This window comes from Moschus berezovskii, chromosome 1 (genome assembly GCF_049115385.1).
Source record: "Moschus berezovskii isolate FMDL1 chromosome 1, NW_MosBer_1.0, whole genome shotgun sequence".
NCBI classification, from domain to species: Eukaryota; Metazoa; Chordata; class Mammalia; order Artiodactyla; family Moschidae; genus Moschus; species Moschus berezovskii.
Genome location: NC_142460.1, coordinates 3715136 through 3737218, shown reverse-complemented (window position 1 = coordinate 3737218; position 22083 = coordinate 3715136). Strand labels below are relative to the sequence as shown.

Below are 22083 nucleotides of genomic sequence, written 5' to 3'. Positions count from 1 at the left end.
GGGGCTTCTCCAGAAGACAGGGGTTGGGGCTTCGGGGTGGGGGGCGGGGCCTCTCTGCAGTCTGCTCTGAATCCAGGCTGGATTGCCCAGCCCCTGCAGACATCCTGGGGTGGTTTTGGGGCTGGAATGCTGGCCATTTGGGGGGACTTATCTCCCAGTGGCCCCCACTGCCTCTGAACCTGCTTCTGATTCTACAGTCAGGGTGTCAGGCTCGACCTCCCAGCTCCTCCCCAAGTACCGGGGACGCCCTTCAAGTTCCCGATTGTCCCCCAGACCCGGAAGAGGGGTATGGATGGACGGCGCCTGGCTGTGGAGGCACCTCTCAGGCCCCTGGACACCTCAGCCCCTCTGAGTCCTCCTGTAGCTGCAAAGGGCAAGCACAATGGGGGTTTAACTCCTCAGGATGACAACCACGCACAGGAGAGTGAAAACCTTTATTTGGAAAAGTCGCCCACATGAACACGGTTGAGAAAAAACACAGAGAGGAGTAAAAGTAAAACCAAAGAACCAAGAAAATCTTCAATGAAATGTAGAACCAATCACTTCCTTGAGGAAAAAGGGCTTCTGCTTGTTTCTGATTAAACGCCTCACTGCGCCCCAGGGGGTGCGGCCAGGCCTCCGGTCCTGGGGTGGGGCGGGGCAGGATAGCACCTTCGCTCTGGGGTTTGCGGTCTGGGCTTTGCCATCAAGGAGGACTCGTGGTTTCTGCTGGCAGGCGTGAGTGACAAGAGCCTTGTGAGGGGGGTCAGCTCACCAGGGCTCACACTCCTGTGCAAGTTCCTTGGGAGACCTGACTTTGGGGTGAGCGAGTGTTTCCTGAAGGACTCTAGGATTGGAGGGAAGTCAAGCTCTGGATGGTGGGCCAGGGGGTGGTGGGGAGGGAAGGCAGTGACCGCTGACTCCAGAAAGGAAAGAGAACCAGGTGCCAGGGTTCTGACTGGGATGAGGGGACGTGGACAGGCAGCACGAGGAGGGCACTTCGGGTGCAGGTTCAGGCAGGTGGCAGGTGGGGGCCAGCAGAACCCCAGCACCGACACTCTGCTCTGGGGTGGGGTGGGCAAAGAATAGAGCATTGAATCACGACTTTTCAACCTTTCCCTTTAAAAAATTCTAGCTAGTCGGGTTGGTCAGGAACATTGGGTCCCCTCTTGCCTCTGTCTCGGTGGCAGGAGCCAGGCCATTAGTCTAGCGCCACCTTCCTGGACACCGTCTGGTAGAAGACGCCCCGCAGCAGCGCCTGGTAGCTGGGCACGCGGAACAGGTGGCGCTCGCCGAAGGCCACATCATACTCAGCCGCCTTGCCGGTGACCAGGACACGCACGTGGGGCTCGTTAACCTGGCGGCCCACCACCACGGCGAAAATCTCCAGGCCCGCCCGCTGGGCCTCCTGCACTGCCTTCTCGATGGCGGCCGGCGTGGCACCCTGCGAGTTGCCATCCGAGAAGAGCAGCAGCCTCTTCTTGGCGGTGCCAGGGGAGGTCTCGCGGTAGAGGCGGGTCACATAGCCCAGGGCGTCCATGACGTCGGTGGCGTCATTGAAGAAGTCCATGGCATCCACCGTGTTGGCCAGCACAGTGTAGTTCTGCAGGAACTGCAGGGCCGCACGCTCCGGCCGCTGCTGCCCCGTGCCGCTGTATTGCACCACTGCCACACGCACGTCCTGGCCCGGGTCTGTCCGGCTCGCTGTCAGGAAGCGCTCTGCCAGCCGCTTGGCAAAGCGTTTGGTGATGTCAAAGTTGTGGCTGCCCACGCTGGCTGAGCCGTCCAGGAGGATGGTGATGTCGGCCGGGGAGGAGAAGGTAACTGCGGGCGGAGCAGCTGTGAGCTGCACTGCAGGCCCTGGGAGCCTGCCCCGCTCCCCATGGCCTCCAGACCCTTCTTACCCAGCGCCCCCCATGAGCGCCCCATCCATCCCCCAGTACTCACTTGGGCAGGTGTAATCTGGACATTTCTTGTCTGTAAAGAGAAAACCCCACAGCATGAACCAGCGATCACAGGGACCGCTGATCCTTCTGTAACCCCCCAGCAAGAGGACACCTGGTGCTTCTGAGGGGGAAGGCATGGCCACCACTGTCTCCACCCAACAAGAGGGGTGTCCTTTATTCCAGAGGGGGCCTTTGAGTGACGGAAGGGTCCTCCAGGCACCAGCCCTTGCAAGAACAGGGAAACCAAGCTCAGGGCAGAGGAAGGGTGTTCTACAGCACAGGTCCCATGCCACAGGCCCCAGATAATGCTGACTCCACTGCGCCAGTTGGGGCCCTGAGTCTGAGCCTGAAGCACTCTCTAGTTGCTGACCAGCAGCTGCAATGTGGACTCAGCTCTGATCCTTGTCCAAGACCAGATGGACATGACAAGTGTGTCCCTTACGTGGGGACCTCTGAGGGGTTTCAGGCTCCAAGGCCCACCACTGCCCACACATTCGGGTGCACCAAACCTCGGACCCCAGTGTGCACGTGTGCACCCCAGTGTGCCATGGTGCAGCCCACACTCGGGGCACACCTGTGTGGATGCCGAGCCACAAGGGAGTCAGGCCACAACCTCCAGAGTAAGAATGGGGAGCAGCTCAGGGGGGAGTGGACATGCTGCTGGCCATGGGCGTCTGCTGCTGCAGCAGGAGGTCACAGCGAGTGTAGAGCTGAGAGCAGAGCAATGGGGTCCTCCTGCTACGCTCACCTATGCAGATCTGGGCGGTGATATTCTTCAGGAAGCTGTCGTCCAGCAGCTCGGCGTAGTTTTCCTTGACCAGTGAGATGCCCGGCCGTCCCTGGGGTGCCAGGCCTTGGCAGGAGATGACGTTGAGTTGGTCGGAGCCCGCGGCCAAGCCAAAGACATCCTTGATGCCCACGGAGACCACCTGGGGGGAGGGACAGCGTTGGCGTGGCCCTTGGTGGGGACAGTCCCCCGAGCCCTTGGGCGTGAGGGTGACAGTGTGGCACGGAGGCCGCCCCACCTGGATGTCAGGGCCGCAGAGCACGCTGAGTGGGGTGGTGTCCCTCTGGGTGTCCGAGCGGCCATCTGTGATGACCAGGGCGATGCGGTTGTTCTGGGTGGGCGGCAGCAGCCGGCTCCGGGTGTACTGCAGGGCCTCGCCCGTGAAGGTGCCCCCGCCCATCCACTGCAGCTTCTTGATGGCCCTGCAGGGCCACAGTACCGTTAGGGCGGGAACCAGGAGTCAGGGGGCCAGGGGTCAAGGGCAGGGCCAGGGTCAGGAGTCAGGGCCCAAGTGGGCCGTGGGCTACGACGCGCGTGCAGGCGCCGGGCAGCCGCGCTCACTCCTTGAGGTCCTGGGCACTCCTGATGCTGGGGTCCCTCAGGTCCACGTGCTCCTGCATCTGGTTGTGGCTGTACTGCACCACGCCCGCGTGCGACTGCCCAGGCTCAAACTGCGCGAGAGAGCCGCGGCCGTGAGGAGCACCCCCAGAGATCCCCGGGGTGCTGGTGCTTCTCCCTGCTCAGGTCGCGCCTCCACCCACCCCCGCCCCGGGTTGGACTGGCCCCCCCGGCCCCCAGGTGGCTCTCGTGCTCTGCTGGGCTGGCTTTTGAGAAACAAGGCATCTCTCCTGCGGTCCCCAGCACCCGGCCCTTCCACCCTGTTGTCAGGACAGATCCCTGCCTCCCTGGGAACCTTCATCCCCAAACGAGGCCAGGGCGGCCACCTCACCTTGACCAGCTCGTCCCTGCTCAACCGGTCAATGACCTTGACGATGAAGTCCTTGGCGATCTCGAAGTTCTGTAGGCCGATGCTCTCAGAGCTGTCCAGCACCAAGAGAATGTCGATGGGCCCGCACTTGCACTCTGCAGGCGGCAGGGGTGTGGTGAGCCTCGGAGCCCCTCCCAAGATCCCTCCAAAGCAGGGCAGCGAGGGGTGGGGGCTCAAGGTCTGGGGGTCATGGAGGGAACTCCGGTCCCCCCATCCCTGGTTGCGTGAATGACCAGGGGAGAACCGGCAGGCCAGCACCCAGGGCCAATCCAGGGTTGAGGAGGGTGAGTCCGCCCCCCAGGTGAAGAGTCAGACTCACCACAGCAAGCTGGGAAGAGAAGAAAGAGGAGATCATGTGGTGTCAGACTAACCCCCCAGCCAGCCCCCTGCACCCCTCCTGACTTTCTCACGGGAGGGGCAGGCGTTGAGACTCAACCCCCAGCCAGGCCCCCCTGCCCCCTCCCCCCAACTTCCTCTCAGGATGGGCCCATGCCTGCCCTCCTATTTGCCCACATCCCCCAGTCAGCATATGGCAGGACGCCTTTTCTCATCAGGGTAGGTATCAAGGGGGAGACACTCACAGCACATTTTCATGATGATGTCCAAAATCTCGCATTCCTGGGGGTGAGGGAAGAGATACTCCCAGGAGATGGAACTTGTTCTCCTGTGGCTCCCCAGGGCAGAGGGAGAGGCTTCCCAGGGCTCAGGGGGTGAGGTTAGCCCTCCAGGTCCCCCTCCCCTGGGACTCCAGCTGGGCCCACAGAGGGGCTGGGCTGGGCAGGGTGTCCCCCTTCCTAGGGCATGCCCTGTTCTACCTGTGAGGCCCCTGCCTGCGGGGCATGGACATCTGATGTGGCCTCTGATATGTGGCCACGGGTGTCTCACTGTGGCCATCATGTGTCTCCCTCATGGCTTTGTATGTTCCCTTACGACCAGCACACATCCCCATTGTGACTGTCACGTGCCCCCATGGCCCATGTGTGTCAGCTGTGGCCTCCATGTGTCACTGCTGTGGCCTCCACATGCCCCATGGCCTCCATGTTTCCCACTTGTGGCCTTCATGTGCCCCCATGGCCTCCACCTGCCCCTCTGGGGCCTCCATGTGTCCCCCTGTGGCCTCCAGGTGCCCCCCATGACTGTCACATCCCCCATGGCCCTTGTGTCCCTGCGGCGGCCTCCACATGTCCCCCATGGCCTTCACATGTCTCCCTGTGTCCATCTGGTGATCTCTGCTGCCATTAGGCTCCCCAGTGCCACAGGAGCCTTGGTCAGAGTGGTCAGTCCCCAGGGATATTCACAATACTTACGTCTGGCCCCGGTGGTCCCACGTGTCCTGGGGGTCCCTGTCAGAGAAGGGTAGGAGAAGGATCATCAGGGTGGACGCTGGGGCCGTGCTGATTCCTGGGCCACAGATCTGACAGGAGCCCTTGGCTGATCCCCTTCATGCAGGGTCCCCCAACCCTAGGGGGAGCCGAGGCTTCTGCACATTGAAGGCTGGGGAACCTGCTACTGTCGTCCACCTGGTGACCACTCTCTGATTGTCCTTTCCTGGTGGGAGCTCAGCCCCCCACGGGAGAGTGTCCTGGCAGGTCTAACGGCACCACCTTGATGGGCAAGGTGCCTGGCCTCACCCAGGCACCACCTGAAGCCCTGCCATGCCCGTCACAGCTCACCCGGGGACTTGCCCTCCCCTTCTGCCCCTCAGACCCTGAAACGGCATGTCCTCCAATCCTCCTGGAGCCCATCTCCAGAGCCGTGCTCCCTGGTTCCCACCACCCCAGACTCCACAGCCTCAGGGAGGGTGCCCGCCCGCCCATGGACCCACCTGGGGGCCTTCGGGACCTCGGTAGCCCTTTGCTCCTTTGGCGCCTCTCGGAGCAATGTCATTATTCTGGAAAGACACAGTGCAGTGTCATAGGCTTGCCACACATGGCCAGACCACCTGTTATGAGCCTGGCCACCACCCCCTTGACCCCCAGAATGCTCAGCTGCCCTCGGAGTCACATTCCCCCATGGTCTGTGGGCTCTGGGCACTTGAGGCCGAGGTTGACCGGGGATGTCACCAAGCATAGTGGGCTTTGCACTCACATCCTCTCCGGGGTCCCCGGCTTCTCCCTCGTCCCCCTTGAGGCCGGGGTAGCCTTTGGTGCCCTGCAGGTGATGGAGAGCACATAGTTAGGGGGAGCAGGCCCAGGGTTGGGGTGGGTGCTGCAGCTCTGGGCTTCTAGGGGGCAGGCCTCTGGGGTGGGCCATGGATTGAACAGATCCTGAGGGGCGTGTCAGCCAGCAGGGGCACTTGGGGCTGAGCAGGGCCTAAGGAGACAGAGACACAGGCGGAGGCCTTGGCGATGAGCAGGACTGAGGTGGGGCTGTGTGTGTCTGCACGTGTTTGCTCAGGTGTGGGAGCAATGTGCTTGCACGAGTGTATGTGCCCGTGTGCACCTCCCATGGCCAACAGTGCAGATGGTGTGTACTCACGTTTATCCCAGGAGGACCTCTGCTGCCTGGATAGCCCTGGGGGAAGGCGGGACAGTCACATCAGTCATACCAGTCACACCAGAGGGGCAGCCCCAGCCAGAGAGCCATGTGCTCCACTGGCTTAAGGGGGCGTCAGGCAGGATTCAGGGTACTCACGGGAAAGCCAGGGAAGCCTTCAGTGCCATTCCCGGGGGGGCCGTCTTCACCCTGGGAGAGCAGATGGAGTCCAGCCACTGCAGGACTCGCCCAGGCCAGCTGCTTCCAGACTCTGGGCCCCAGGCAATCTCCCACACAGGATGTACCCTTTGCCCTGCATCACTCACCCTCTCACCCATCAGCCCGGGGTCTCCGGGGGGGCCTGCAGGCCCCGGAGCTCCTCTGGGGCCCTAAGGAGGAGAAAATGAAGTGGACTCTGGGTGGCAAGCCACACAGGCTCAGAGGCACGAGGCCTCCTGGAGGAAAGAGGAGAATTAAATAAGATAACATGTTTTCATGCAGCACATAAATTACTCAAAGAAAGGTTTTTAAACCTGGAATCCTGGAGGCCACGCCACCTTTGGGCCTTAGAGGCTACACCTGCCCCATGTCCACCCAGGGAGTGACCCAAGAAGGAGGTGACCAGAACAGGGACAGGGACCCATGGGGTCACTGTGGGGAATTCACACCCAAGAGCCCAACCAGACGGGGTGGAGGAGCCAACAGACACACCACAGGCTTGGCCAGCGCCAGTACGTCAGCAAAGTTGAAAAATCGTTAAGGTCTGAGTTCATAATGAGAAAACAACAAAAAACATTCTCAAGTCAAATTCATAAGGCATAACAAGCAAAGAAAGAAAAAAAAGGAATTTGGAAAGAAATAAGCCAAACTGTTGCAGTTTCTCTCTTGGCGGCGGGGGGGGGGGGGGGGGGGGGGGGGGGGGGGTTAGATTTCAATTCTCTTTCTAATATTTTTCTACATTTTCTAAATGTCGTCAGAGTCACACATTCCATGAAGTGAAATGAAACATTTATGTGTAGGAGCCCAGGGGATTCTCCCAAAGAAGCCTGGGTTGGGGGTGGGGATGGGGGTCAGGCTAGTCCCTCCTGGGATAGCGGCAGGGAGGGCTACTCACCTCAGTCCCCGGGGGCCCCTCATCACCTCGGTATCCTTTCGGCCCAATGGGGCCAGCCTCGCCCTGCAGAGAGAGGACACACCTGATGGGCCCCTTCTGACCCACAGTGGCCCCTGGCCCCACACCCCACCCTTGCTGGCTGCTCCATCCTGCTGCTCTCTGGGGGTCATTGCCTGCCTTCCCGTCCAGGCTCTTGGTCCCCCAAGGCCACCACAGACCCCTGACCTATCTTGGGACAGGAAAGGGATGGGAGTGGCCCTGTGTGGTGATGCCTCCTGGTCCCCAGTAGCGCATTCTGGAAACTCAAGGAACTGCCTGAGACATGGAAACACCAAACTGGGGGGAGCTCCTGGGGCACCCACTGTGGGGGCATGGGGATGCCCACTGCAGGGGGACATGGGATGGGCAAGGCCTGGTGGCCAGGTGCACAACAGAACGGGACCCTATCCTCAGGCTCTCAGTTGCCTTTTCCTGCGATTTGGGAAAACACACTTCCTAGGACCTTCTGCATGGACCCTGGTGTCAGAGTCGATCTCCTGTTGGGTCTGGAGTCGGGAGGGGCTTGTGGGACCCCTGACAGGGTCGGGAGTTCAGAAGCAGAAGACCTGGGGGCCGGGAAGTTGAATGTGCAGGTGACCAAGTGCCACCTGGGTTGGGAGCCACAGGTCCGGGGTGACCATCCCCAGTTGGTCACAGGTTAGGGTGACACAGGGCCCCCTCCTAAAGGAGGCAGCCGTTCCCAGCAGTGTCCAGGGTTCCTGCGGCCTAGGAGGGGCCTCCCTTTGCCCCACACTCTCGGCAGCTTCCTTTTACTGCAGCGACCAACTAGTCTGAAAACTAACGCGGTCGGGATGCACCCAGGACCCCATGCCGGGTCCCGCTTCCAGTGTTTTGTGCCTTTAGAGTTTGAATGACTTCCTGACGGTGCCACAGGAAGAACCTGGCAGACTGTCAGCGCCACTGGCTGGGAGCGGTCAGGGCTCCTCAGTTACCGTCCAGGAAGGCCAGGGCCTGGGAGGGGGCCTGGCAGCAGGGCCTGCTCAGCCTGAGGCCACAAGAGTCAGTTGTGGGAACGGGGTGGACACGGAAAGAGCAGGGCGCGAGGCAGTCGTTCCAGAAAGAGACACACAGAGAGAGGGGCTTTAAACCCGAGGGAACCACATTTCAATCACCGAGGCGGACTGCGCTCGTGCGCATTGTGCCAGCGGGCTGCTCACTGAAAAAGCCACGCAGGGCAAGCCCACCCCGCTTCCACCAATGCGGCCTGCGCTCCCGACGATTAATCAGATGTGAGCGAAACCACACTGAAAGGGCTGAGGGCACCTGTAAACCTTTGTACACAAGCAGGGCAACCTCAACTACGAGGCACCCCAGACGAGCTGAGGACAGATGAGGGCGTCTGCACCATTGCAGCCCCCATCCCCCACCACCGCGGGGACACAGACCCTGCCGGGAAGTGATCAACTGCATGGACAGCCCAGCAGAGGCCACACTCAGCCCACAAACACATCAACAGTCCAACCAGGAGACGAGTAACCGTGCGGAGCCAGAGTCTGATAGCAGCTCATGTTGGCAGAGCCATGTGTGCAGCCTGTTTTGCATTCTTGGGGGAGTGTGAGTGGGGGCCAGACGGGCGGGTAGGCAGCAGTATTTGGCAAATGTCAACTCATACACATAACATCGGCTGAGACATTTTGCTGCTAAGAATTTACATTCTGGATATTGCCTTGGAAGTTCTTCAGGATGGATGGACGAGCAAGTGGGTGGGCAGATAGATGGATGGATGGATACATACACCCATGGATATATGACAGATGACTAGACAGATGGGTGGATGGACAGATGGACAGATACACACATGTGTACACATCGTAAAAAAAAAAACAAAAAGGCAAAATGGTTGTCTGAGGAGTCCGTACAAATAGCTGAGAAAAGAGAAGTTCAAGGCAAAGGAGAAAAGAAAAGATATACCCATTTGAATGCAAAGTTCCAAAGACTAGCAAGGAGAGATAAGAAAGCTTTCCTCAGCGATCAATGCAAAGAAATAGAGGAAAACAATAGAATGGGAAAAACTAGAGATCTCTTCAAGAAAATTGGAGATACCAAGGGAACATTTCATGCAAAGATGGGCACAATAAAGGACAGAAATGGTATGGACCTAACAGAAGCAGAAGATATTAAGAAGAGGTGCCATGAATACACAGAAGAACTATACCAAAAAGATCTCCATGACCCAGATGACCACAACGGTGTGATCAGTCACATAGAGCCAGACATCCTGGAATGCGAAGTCAAGTGGGCCTTAGGAAGCCATCACTATGAACAAAGCTAATGGAGGTGATGGAATTCCAGCTGAACTATTTCAAATCCTAAAAGATGATGCTGTGAAAGTGCTGCACTCAACATGCCAACAAATTTGGAAAACTCAGCAGTGACCACAGGACTGGAAAAGCTCAGTTTTCATTCTAATCCCAAAGAAAGGTAATGCCAAGGAATGTTTAAACTACTGCACAATTGCACTCATCTCACACGCTAGCAAAGTAATGCTCAAAATTCTCCAAGCCAGGCTTCAACAGTACACGAACTGTGAACCTCCAGATGTTCAAGCTGGACTGAGAAAAGGCAGAGGAACCAGAGATCAAATTGCCAACATCCTTTGGATCATACAAAAAGCAAGAGGGTTCCAGAAAAACATATATTTCTGCTTTATTTAGTATGCAACAAAGCCTTTGACTGTGTGGATCACAATAAACTGTGGAAAATTCTTCAAGAGATGGGAATATCAGACCTTCTCAGACCTGCCTACTGATAAATCTGTATGCAGGTCAAGAAGCAACAGTTAGAACTGGACATGGAGCAACAGACTGGTTCCAAAACATCAAGGCTATATACTGTCACCCTGCTTATTTAACTTCTATGCAGAGTTGCTGCTGCTGCTGCTAAGTCACTTCAGTCGTGTCCGACTCTGTGTGACCCCATAGACGGCAGCCCAACAGGCTCCCCCGTCCCTGGGATTCTCCAGGCAAGAACACTGGAGTGGGTTGCCATTTCCTTCTCCAATGTGTGAAAGTGAAAAGTGAAAGTGAAGTCGCTCAGTCATGTCTGACTCGTAGCAACCCCATGGACTGCAGCCTACCAGGCTCCTCCGTCCATGGGATTTTCTAGGCAAGAGTACTGGAGTGGCTTGCCATTGCCTTCTCTATGCAGAGTACATTATACAAAATGCCGGATTGGATGAAGCACAAGCTGGAATCAAGATTGCCAGGAGAACTATCAATAACCTCAGATACGCAGATGACACCACCCTATGGCAGAAAGCAAAGAAGAACTAAAGAGCTTCTTGATGAAAGTGAAGAGGAGAGTGAAAAAGTTGGCTTAAAGCTCAGCATTCAGAAAACTAAGATCATGGCAAATAGATGGGGAAACAATGGGAACAGTGAGAGACTTGATTCTTTTGGACTCCAAAATCACTGAGGATGGTGTCTGCAGCCATGAAATTAAAAGATGCTTGATCTTTGAAAGAAAAGCTATGACCAATCTAGACAGCATATGCAAAAGCAGAAACATTACTTTGCCAACAAAGGTCCATTCAGTCAAAGCTATGGTTTTAAAGTAGTCATGTATGGACGTGAGAGTCGGACTATAAAGAAAGCTGAGCTCTGAAGAATTGATGCTTTTGAACTGTGGTGTTGGAGAAGACTCTTGAGAGTCCCTTGGACTGCAAGGACATCAAACCAGTCAATCCTCAAGGAAATTAGTCCTGAATATTCATTGGAAGGACCCATGCTGAAGATGAAGCTCCAATACTTTGGCCACCTGACATGAAGAGCTGACTCATTGGAAAAGACCCTGATGTTGGGAAAGATTGAAGGCAGGAGGAGAAGGGGATGACAGAGGATGAGATGGTTGAATGGCATCACCGACTTGATGGACATGAGTTTGAGCAAGCTCCAGGAGTTGGTGATGAAGAGGGAAGCCTGGTGTGCTGCAGTCCATGGGGCTGCAAAGAGTCAGACACGACTGAGCAACTGAACTGAACTGAACTGATACATATGTCAGATGGACTGAACTGACACATGTACACAGGTGATGGTGGATGGACAGATGGAGATGGATAAACACACGGACGGATGGACAGATGAGCTGACTGAACAACAGATGGATGTTGATTTTTGACAGTATTTTTCTGTAAAGCAAAACACTGCGGACAATCTACACACAGTCCATGCGAATGATGAGGGGCAGGAAGCAGACCCTTCCAAGGACGCCAAGGAAGAGGCCTCGCAGGCCAAAGGTGCCCAACCCAGGCTGCGCCCTGCATCTCAGGGGCCCTCAGGGGCTTGTGGGTCCTGGGTGCAGCCCTCACCCGACGGGAGGTGGTGGGTGGAGGCCGGGGCCTCGCAGGACCAAGCTCCTTTGCCATGCACCCACACCACGTACATTGGTCCGTTTGCTGTATTCATGTGTGTATGGTCTGTCTCCCCACCAAACTGCCAGCACCCCTGTCCCATAAGGGTGGCACCAGGCTGTGTGCCCCCCTTCCAGTGCTTCCCCAGGGCGGGCTGGAGCTCAAGTGGGTTCTGCAGACCTCTTCCAGGACCCACTGGCCACCAGGAGTGCCAAGACACCACCAGAGCCCCAGCATGGCCTGGCCAAGACCACCCATCAGTGTGGTGTGGCAGCTTCGACAAACCCAACAGTCAGGCTCCTGCCTTGTCCCTCTGGCCGAGGCCCGCACAGTGGTGACAGCCCATCCCAGCCTGCCTCGCCCCACGTGCCCTCCACTTGCGAACCTGGGGCAGGACCCAGTCAGGGTCTGGAGAAGATGGGCTGAGAGGACCGGTTGGGTGGGGGGGCGGTCAGGCACGGCGCTCCCTGGGGGAGGAGTCTCAGCTCTCCCATCCAGTCGCTCATCGCTTCCAGCCTATTCCCCGACTGCTCCTCCCGCCCAGCCCACTGCTTCCTCAGGCCTCCGCTGTCTTCCCCTCCCCTAGCATGGCCTCTAGAAGGTCACGCAAAGGAATTCTGGAATGTGCCTTGGACTGACACTCCCAAGTCAACTTCCTGCCAGCATCTCACCCCCGGGGCTCCAAACCCTGAGGGAGGTTTACACAGTTCATCTCCGTTTTGGTGCCTGTCTGAGCTTAGTCCTCCGAGACCTTGCCCATCTCCCCAGGCTGGTGGGGTCCCCAGGGCCCAGGCTCCAGCACGCCTCTGCTGCTGCCAGCCCTGCCCCCACTGGTGCTGATGGCTCACTACCTGGCTTCCACCTTCACTGACCTCTTCCTGCACTAGCCACACCAAGGCACCCTCCCTAGTCCGAGGGCAGCGTGGGGGGCAGTGTGGGAGTCTTTGCTCAGGGCTGCATTTTGGCAGTGCCCACCCAGGGACAGAGCTCCCCCTGTGAGCACTGGTCCACCTTGCCAATCTGTACCAGGCCCCCGGCCACCGTCCCCCCAACCCCAGGCACCCCAAGTCTCCAGGCCATATCCCCATGAGGAAGCACCTGGGCTGGCAGTGAAGAGACCTCCCCCTGCATCTGTGAGCTGCTCCCATCTGGCAGCACCACCCCCCACCCACCCCTGCCAGCCAGGCTTCCTACCGGGTCACCGGGGACGCCGACGGGGCCTTCTCGTCCCTGGTCACCTTGGGGTCCAGCTTCACCCTGGGGAGGAAAAGCCACTGAGGAGGAGACGGAGGAGGACGGCTGCCCTGGGGGCCACCGGCTGAGGTTCCGGAAGCTTCTGTCATCCGCTGCTGCTTCCCTCTCACCCCTGTCGTCCAACGTGGCACGTGCTTGGCCATGAGGGGACTCGTGTTTTTAAGGGGCCATGATGAGGGGCAGATACCCCTGCCAAGGCCTGAAGGCAGCTCATTGTCCCCCCGGCAGGGGTTGGGGGGTGCCGGCCACACTCCTCTCTGTGAAGTGTAAACCCAAGAACAAGCAGGGTGGTGCTGACTCCTTGGTGGGCAGAGCAGGGAGGCTTAAGGATTCGCGTTCTGCCTCTAGTTTGAATCTGTTGCTGACCTTTCTCTGCAGCTCGGGGCCTGGGGGGATGAGGTCCCACAGAGGCGGTGGGCAGGAGACGGGGATCTGTGGGACGTGGGAGTCCAGGGTGTGGGTCACCCACATCTCAGGGCCAGAGGGTCATGGTGGCCTGTTCTTGATTCTGATGGCCTGACCCCAGTCTGGCCCGGTGTCTGCCTCCAGCCGAGGGCATGGGGGTCCCAGCTTGGGGACAGTGACTCACCGGGTCTCCTCTTGGGCCCCGGGCACCTGGGGTCCCTCGAGGTCCTCTTTCGCCAGCGCCGCCCTGTGTGGAGGGAGCAGAGGCAGTGAGGTGTGGGGTGGGAGCCGGGGGCCTGGGGTCGCTGCTCCCCGCCAACAGATGCCAGGACGGGTGGTCTCTCCGTCTCATGCCCTGCCCCGTCCACCTGGGGCCACGTGGGCCACACCAGTCACACCGGCCACTGACTGGTGAGGCTCGGGGCACCTGCTCACCCTCTCTCCGGGGGCTCCGTCTGGCCCTGCGTTTCCCTGGAGTAAGAGGAATCGACGTGAGTTCGTCAGCAGCACGATCTCTGCTGAGTCTGGGGCGTCGCGGGCGGGAGGGCTCCTACCTCATCGCCGGCTTCTCCCTTCTCTCCCGGAGGACCGGGCTCTCCAGGCTCACCCTGGGAATGACAATGCACACCATCTCCTCTGACCCTGCGGCCCTCCCAGGCGCGGGCACCCCCACTGCATCAGGGAAACGTGCACACTCACCTCATCTCCGGGGGGTCCCGTGCTCCCTGGCCTCCCAGGCTCCCCGTCTGCTCCAGGCTCACCCTGGAAAGATCTGAGGGTCAGCCTTCAGGAGGCCATGCCCGGCTGTCCTGGGGGCCCGTGGCCCATGCTGGCCCTCCTCACCCAGGCTTCAGGCTGCGGTCCCTGATGACCCTAGCCACCCACATCTCTGCACCAAACCCACTTCCCAGGTTCAAACACTGCCCGTGGCAGGGGCCAGGTGGGCCCTCGAGAGTGAAAGCCTGGAGTCGCCAGGCTGAGGCCTGGCATCCTCAGACCTCAACCACACTGCAGGACATCCATGTTGCTAGGATGCTTTTGGGACAGAATCCATGTTACTCCTCCAACTTTTCAGCATTTCCTGTTGCTGAAAATCCGGAGAAATATCAGCAACAGATTCGAATTAGAGGCAGAAGGTGAATCTTCAGGCCTCACCACTCTGCCCACCGCAGTGTGAGTATCTCCCTGCTTATTCTTGAGTTTACATTTCACGTGAGCAGGTTGATCCTGGGCTGACCGGAGGGCTGCAGGCTGCATGGATGGTCCTGAGGTATCCAGAGAGGCCTCGGACGGATGGGCAGGTCCAGGAAGTGCAATGGGGGCAGGACACCCCCAAGGCTGGGTACCCAGAGCTCTCCTGGGCAGAGGTTCCAATGCCCATCCCTGCCAGCCTGGGAAGGGCAGTGGGGCCTGGCCCCCACACTAAAGCCAAGAACCTGCTTCCAGAAGGAATTTCTCCTCAATGCCGGGTGGGTCGTGAAGCCCCAGGTGGGCCCACCCTCTGTGGGCTCGAATCACTGACCTTCTGTCCTTTCAGTCCAAAGGCACCTGCGTCGCCCTTGGGCCCGGGGGGTCCTTGGATACCCTGGGGAGAGGACGCAGAGTCAGACCACAGTCTGAAACAGCAGCCACTGGCAGCCACTTGCCGGCGAGCGACAAGCCAGCAGGGCAGGTCCCCAGGCCACACAGCATGCGTGACTTTGCACAGTTGGCAGGAGGGCTGAGGCAATTTTCACTCCTGAGAGCTTACAGCCTTAAGATGTGGGTGAGAGAAAGTGACTTACGTCGAATCCGGGCGAGCCCTTGCAGCCTGGCAGGCCAGGGTACCCTGTCTCCCCCTGCAAGGAGGAAGGTGGGTTTGGGGGTCAAGCCTCTCAGCTCTGGCTCATCCACCATTTCCCAAGAATGTTCCCCCCAGTGGAAGACGCTCTGAGCTTGCTGGGTAGCTCAGGGTCCACGGGGCCTGAGGCTTGGCAAGAAATGTCTTCTGCCTTCCATGCTACCTCAGAGTCACTGAGGGTGGCCACACGCGAGACCCCCACCCACCCACCTCCTTGAGGATAGCCAGCCTGGCCCACCATCCCTTCCCCGAAATGTGTGTCCCGCCTCCACCCTCCCCGAGATGAAGGTGACCTTCATGCCATCCACGCCGTCCATGCCACGCTTTCCCTTCTCGCCCTGAGAAGAGCAAAAATCAAAGGTCAGATGAAGGTCAGACTGCACCCCCACAGGGGAGTGTCCCCACTGGCTGTGCCCCTCTGGCATCTCACCTTGTAGCCTTTGGGTCCCCTGGAGCCCTGTGGAGATAGAAAGGGAGGGTGAGGGGCTTGGTCTCCCCATCGTAGGGGGAGGCACCCCCAGCTCACTGCAGCCCCGCCATGCCGGGAATGGGCAGCAGTGTCCTTGTCCAGAGTGGGGGGCCGCTCCGTGCCCCAGGGACACGTCCCAAAGCCGCAGGTCACTCACCTTCTCCCCTCGGCTCCCTTTTTCTCCCTACACAGCAAACAGAAGAGAGGAAGGGGCTGTGAGGGGTGCCGGAGGCCTGATGCCCAGAGGCCCAGGGCAAGGCCATGTGGGGGAGGAGATACTCACCTTCATGCCCTGGTAGCCGACGGGTCCAAGGTCCCCAGGTCTTCCCTGCAGCAGAGAAGCGGGGCGTGTTAGACAGCCCTGGGAGCAGGAAACCTCCACCCAGTCCCCTCAATCCCCACCCTACTCAGGCCTGGTCAGCTGGAGAGACCCGGCAGGCTGACCACTGACCTGTGTCCAAGAAGCGCCCTGCTATGGAAGCCCAACCCCACTCCTGGGGGTTCTCAGTGGAGCTCCAGGGAGGGAGAGACACAGGGCCACCCCCCTGCCCAGGGCAGAGACCACCACGGCTGAAGCAGAGGCCACCTGCTGGGACCCCTGCCACCTGTCCTCTGTGAGCAGGCAGGCCTGCGGGGGTCGCTGAGGGGCGTGGGGTCTGCCTGGTGGGGGTGCTGGAGGGCCAGCTGTGCCATGTGCCCCCCAGTCCTCATCACCCACAGGAGCCGTGTCCTCTGAGGATCAGGCCATATGGTGCTCATGAAACCAGTCATTCTTCTGGAAGTTTCCACAGTCTGGCTTCCTGGCCTCTGGCTTCTCAGCGTCCCCACCCCTCAGTCAGGTACCCAGCACTCACAGGGTCTCCAGCTTCTCCTTTCTCTCCCGGGAGCCCCGGCTTCCCTCTTTCTCCCTAGAACAAAGAGCAGATCATGGTCAGAGGACAAATTCCATTTACTTCTAAAAAGCTAGTGAAAGGAAGCCCCTGCTTGCTAACAAAAGGAGATCTATGAAGCTATTCCATCCCATCTCCAATGTCTATGTGGTTTCCAGGCACCTTTCCTGTGGCCCAGGGTGTGAGGCCAGGCCCAGGGTCTCTCCTACACACCCACCAAGCCCTGGGGCTGCCCAGCGCCAGCCCAAATAACCCTGAATCCTTTCTCTCTGCCTGTTCTTGTTGCCGTGCTGGGCCCCCAGGGGCAGGTGGGAGGGAAGGGTGGACGCAGCCTGGAAGCCCCCTGTGGGAGGTGGCCACAAGGCTCCATGGCCACTGGACTTGACACTTTGCAGGAAAAGCCAGAAATGTAGAATTTCATGAGTGAGCTCCTGAGTTGTGAATATGAGCAATGAATTTTGTTTTCCAGTCTGGCCTTGGGCCCATGTTTGCATCCATCCCATGGAGGCCCAGAAGCAGAACCACAGGGACACTCACTCCAGGAAGGCCATGCCCTCCACCACGGGAAGGAGGCTGGGGCAGTGGACCCCACCCCACAGCAGCCACGGCCACCACATCGGCTGTGGGGTCACCACGCCCAGACCCTCTCCCATGGCTGAGACACTTGCTCAGCACAGCAGGTGGGTGGTGGGTGCTGAGGGCAGCTGTCTGGGGTCCAGCTGCACTCCTAGACCTGGCACCAGCCTGCAAGATATTTCTCCCAGGCTTCCCCCTCCATCAAGGTAAGCACCAGCAGGATGTGGCCACTTACCTCATACCCGGGGTCACCTCGAGGCCCGGGGGGTCCTCTGGCGGGCTGCAAGACACAGATAAAACAGTCAGTGGGGGCACCATTGGGGCAGCCCAGGGGTGGGGGCAGGCAAGGGCAACACTCACCTGGCACTCGAAGGAGCAGCACTGTGGGACGGGAGGAAGACAGAGGGACACGTCAGGAAGCGTGGGCACGGCCACGCCGGCCACCCGCGCTCAGACGGCTGGTGAAGGAACGGGCGCTGGTGATGCCGGGTGGGGGGGCGGGAGGAGGGCAGGGAGGGGCTTACCACTTGCTCCACGTTATTTTTCTGAAAAGTGAGAGAGAAAAGTCAAATTAGCTTTCCCTCCTGGGCACCTGGGCTTGGTGGGGTGCTGGGGCGGGCCTTCAGGCAGCGCTCACGATCATGTCCGTGATGGTGTCGATGGTCTGGCTGATGACTTCCTCGGCGTCGCGGCTCTGCCCCCAGTCGGCCGCCGTGAAGTTGCGCCGGTACGTGTGGTCCGTGGCGATGATGCTCAGACGTGGCTCCTGCCGTGGACGCAACCAGCGCGAGGGCAAACGTCAGTGACAGGGGGAACGCCGGGCCCTCCCCTCCTCTACTCCCCTGGAGCCCCCGTCCCTTGGGCTGTGTCCAATCCCTCTCCCACTGTAGTCCCTGGGTACCCCCTCCCTCCACGGCAGGCCCTGGGGGGTGCCCCACCAGGTGGTCGGGCGTGATGGCCACGGAGAAGACTTTGATGCCCAGATGCTTGGCCTCGTTCACAGCATCCTCCAGGCCCCCGCAGGGCTCCTTGTAGCCCTCCAGGGGGTGCCCATCAGTCACCACAATCAGGTACTTGTTCTCCTTCAGGTGGGAGCCCCTGCAGGGCGTGGAGGAGGGGAGACCACATGGCCCAGCCTCCTCAGGCCACCGCTGACCCTGACAGCTCAGGGCCCCATTGGGACCACATTGCTGAGACCCCTAGACTGGAGGTGAGGGGCAGGGCGCTAGAGACCCCAGAGGGAGGTGCAGACCCAAGGGTGGCTCTCAGAGCACTGTTTCCAGTTTCTCTGTGTTGATCCGGCTATAAGGTGGGCTTACAGAAAAGGATAAGAGCTGGACCATAAAAAGGGTGAGCACCGAAGAACTGATACTTTTGAACTGTAGTGTTGGAGAGGACTCTTGAGAGTCCCTTGGACTGCAAGATCAAACCAGTCTATCCTAAGGGGAGTCAGTCCCGAATATTTATTGGAAGGAGTGATGTCGAAGCTGAAGCTCCAGTATTTTAGCCGCGTAATGCGAAGAGCTGACTCAGTGGAAAAGCCCCTGATGCTGGGGAAGGCTGAGGGCAGGAGGGGAAGGGGCGGCAGAGGACGAGATGGGCGGACGGCATCAGTGACTCAGGGCCGCGCGGCGGGCGGCGGCGGCGGCGCTCACCCCACCAGCAGCTCCTCCAGGCCCTTCTTGATGGCGCAGTCGGTGTAGGTGCCCTTGCCGAAGTACTTGACGGCGTCCACGCTGCTCTGGAGCGCGCCGCGGCCGTCGGGCATGCGCGTGAGCCCGCGGATGACCTCCACCTCGTCGCTGTAGTGCAGCGCGCCCGCGTTCCACACCAGGTTGCGGTCACAGCGGTAGTACCTGCGGGCCCGGGGTGGTGAGCGGGCCTCCCCATGCCCCGGACGCTCTCCTCCCCTGCTCGGCGGGGTCTCAGGGGGACGACCGGCCGGGCCCCTCTCATGCCGAGAGGGAGGAGCCTGTGGCCCCGTCGCACCGGGGGGCACCTGGCCGGGAGAAGGCGGTGGCCAGGAGGGCGGGCCCAGCCAGCTAGTGACCACCATGTCCTCTTATCTGCAGGGCCTCAGATGAGGAGCCGCGAGACGAGACCCTGTCCCAAGCCATGGAGTGGGGAACAGACCCTGCATAGACAGCAGTGGAGCCCGTGACAGGGGACAGGGGGAGGGAGGGGATAGGGCCCCTGGATCGAGTGGCTTCTTCTCTCTGCCCCGGCCACTTTGGCCGAGGATCTCAGGGGGTAGCCAGGCCCCTCCAGCCCATCAGCAGACGGGTGACAGAGGCCTCCGTGGGGCACCAACAGCCCCAAAGGCAGGAAGAGCCCCCAGTTCACACTTGGAGTGAATGAGGTACGGGGCCAGAGCCCCCAGAGTGGAGTGCTGGGTCACCTGACTGCCCCTGCCCGCTCTGCGAAACTGGTCCACACCTGGGCCTTCACAAACCCGGGCATTTCAGGAGGTCTGGGGTTTCGGTCCCACAGTGCCCTGCATTGGGCAGACGGTCCTCCTTCCCTGAAGCCTTTCTGGTGGGTGGGAGGCTGGGGGCCTGTGTCAGCAGGCCAGTGGGTCAGAGTGGGAGGAGGGGTGGGGCCCGTGCAGGTGAGGGAGATGGGGTGGAGCCTGGTTCGGAGCTTAGCCCGCCCCCTGGCCTGGCCCCGCCTCCTTGCAGGCGTGTCCCGCCCTCGGCCACACCCGCTGCCAGGGCCTCTCCCATGTGTGAGTGAGTGGGTGGATGGATGGATGGATAGATGGATGGAGCATGTTGCCCCCAAAGCCAACACCAGGCTGGGGCCCCTCTGACCAGGATAATGGACACGGGGAACACTGAGACCTCGGGTCTGGGACTTGGGCTGTGACCGTCTACTTGGGCAGCCGTCAGTGTCCAGGTGGCTGGTGAGGGGCGCCCCCTCTAGGTACCAGGCAGACCCACAGGGCCTCAGGCCAGCTTCCCAGGCCGGCTCAGGGTAGGGGAGAGGAGCTGTTCAACACTGCGTTTGGGGAGCCCAGGCTGTAGCACTGTCCGCCTTGGCCCTCCTGGCTAAACAGCCGGCTCCATCTCAACTCACTCTTTTTCTAGCCCATCTGAACCACACAGCCCCAGGGGAGGGGACTCGAGTGGCCTTGCCAACACTGCCCTTCTCAGATGGGGACACTGAGGCCCAGCTCTGCCTGCTGGCTGCGGCATGGGAGACACCAGCCTGTCTCCCCCGCCCTCCAAGAGGATGGTGGACGGGAGGAGGAGGACAAGGTCCTACCTGTCTTTCAGGTTGTCAATGAAGCGCTTGGTGAAGGACTTGACCTTGTCCACCAGGGCCCCATAGGGCTTCAGCCTCAAGGCCACGCTCTCAGAGGTGTCCAGCACAAAGAACAGGTCCACAGGGCAGTCTGGGCCAGGGACAGGAGGAGAGGCTCAGCCCTGCGCTCCCCCTTCCCCAGGTGAGCCCCCACCAGCCCCACTGGCCACTTGCCCAGCCAGTACCCCGACACTTCTGAAAGAGCAAGGAGACCGTTCTCATTGTGTTTCCAAGTTGAACTTAAAACTACCAGTGAGGGGCTTGACTTTCAGGAGAGGGTGGGTAGGAGCAGGTGACCGTGTTTCCTGACTGACCACCAGGAAGGAATCAGAAGGAGCCGATGATGGAGGCAGAGGGGGTGCAGCGCCCGCTGAGGACAGACGCTCAGGGGGCACACGAGCTGAGACCAGTGAGGCCCATCCTCCTCCCCAGGGTCCCCCACCAGCTGGGCCGCATCTAAGCACTTGAGCATCATGGCAGGGGCCCGGATCCCCTGGACCTCACGCCGGATGCGTCTGGCCCAGGCCGGCCTTGCCCCACAGACGCAGCAAGTCCACTCACCTTGGAAGGCAATGGCCCTCGAGGCCGCGGGGTCGTCCTGCGCGGAGGCCCAGCAGACCTGCAGCAGCAGGGGGAGCAGAGCACGGCGCAGCCTCATGTCACCGGCTGTCGTGTCACCATGGAGCAAGGGCCGGGGGCAGGGTGGGCTGCAGTGACCGTGATGCTGGCCGGGCAGAGAGAAGTCGTGTCTGCTCTGTTCCGGAGTTTCAGCCCAGGCGGGAGGGAGGGGTGGAGGGAGGAGAGGGTAGAGGAGGAGCCTGGTAGGGGGTGTCTCTCCCAGCTCTGGGTGAGTCACTCCCTCTCCCCTCCCCCTGGAGCCGCTCGGCTGGAGGATTTACCTCCCTGGTTTGTGAGGACTTTTATTTGCTTACAGTTCTCATGTCGAGTTTAAGAAGTCTGAAAAAGAGTGCAAACCGAAGACGAATTTCCCTAAAACATGTTTTGGGCGTTTCCAGTCTTCCCATGGGATCCACCCGCCTCTTCACCTCCTCCTCACTAACCAGTTTCTACAAAGTGGTGCTGTTTGTTTAAATGTTTCAACTCCGTGGATCTGTCTGGCTTGCGAGCTGTCATATAAATACCTCTTCACGGTTTAGTCACATACATATTGAGAAAAGATCTTTCGTGTTTACTCTGGGGAAGCGCAGAACAATAACTACACATACATTTGTGTGTGTGCTTCTGCTCAAGCTGTGTCCGACTCTTTGTGACACCGTAGATGGTAGCCCACCAGGCCCTCTGTCCACGGGATTTTCCGGGCAAGGATACTGGAGCGAGTTGCCATTTCCTTCTCCACGGGATCTTCCTGACCCACGGATCCAACCCGCGTCTCTTGATTCTCCCGCACTGGCAGACAGGTTCTTGACCAGCTGAGCCACTGGGGAAGCTGGAGTGCCAGTGTAGACAGAGACGCAGGGAGGAGCCGAGGCCCTGCTTCTGAGGACAGGTGGGAAGGCCCCACCCTGGGGCCTGCTGGGGGTGGGCTCCGGGTGAGGCCACCCCCACCCCTGCCCCAGAGAACATTCTAGATCTTTCCCAGAGCTGGCACTGTTCACACTGGTCTGATATCAGCCGAAATGTTTTATAGT

The 22083-nt window shown here is 59.7% G+C and overlaps 1 protein-coding gene across 1 annotated transcript; it reads right to left on the bottom strand.

Annotated features, from left to right (window-relative positions):
• Window positions 1-415: 415 nt before the first annotated feature.
• COL6A1 (collagen type VI alpha 1 chain) lies at window positions 416-21293 on the bottom strand. Its single transcript, XM_055415696.2, has 35 exons — window positions 20996-21293; window positions 20396-20525; window positions 18787-18987; window positions 18070-18229; window positions 17769-17897; window positions 17656-17676; window positions 17492-17512; window positions 17367-17411; window positions 16520-16573; window positions 15949-15993; window positions 15823-15849; window positions 15627-15653; window positions 15490-15534; window positions 15141-15194; window positions 14879-14941; window positions 14056-14118; window positions 13911-13964; window positions 13792-13827; window positions 13541-13603; window positions 12892-12954; window positions 7290-7352; window positions 6502-6564; window positions 6335-6385; window positions 6179-6214; window positions 5789-5851; window positions 5526-5591; window positions 5008-5043; window positions 4282-4318; window positions 4020-4028; window positions 3662-3795; window positions 3274-3383; window positions 2951-3134; window positions 2674-2854; window positions 1927-1956; window positions 416-1803 (listed from the first exon to the last, which is right to left on the bottom strand). Exons 1-35 carry the CDS (start codon window positions 21090-21092, stop codon window positions 1181-1183), a joined length of 3084 nt encoding a protein of 1027 aa, XP_055271671.2. The 5' UTR covers window positions 21093-21293; the 3' UTR covers window positions 416-1180.
• Between the last annotated feature and the right edge of the window lie 790 nt (window positions 21294-22083).

What these genes read in the sequence shown, in the direction of transcription:
- COL6A1 (XM_055415696.2), bottom strand. Translation starts at nt 21,092, where the DNA reads ATGAGGCTGCGCCGTGCTCTGCTCCCCCTGCTGCTGCAGGTCTGCTGG. An exon ending in ACGGAGCCCCCGGAGAGAGG is followed by an intron (nt 13,604 to 13,791) that starts GTGAGCAGGTGC and finishes CCCTCCACACAG; the next exon opens with GGCGGCGCTGGCGAAAGAGG. An exon ending in AAGGCTTCCCTGGCTTTCCC is followed by an intron (nt 6,215 to 6,334) that starts GTGAGTACCCTG and finishes GCCTTCCCCCAG; the next exon opens with GGCTATCCAGGCAGCAGAGG.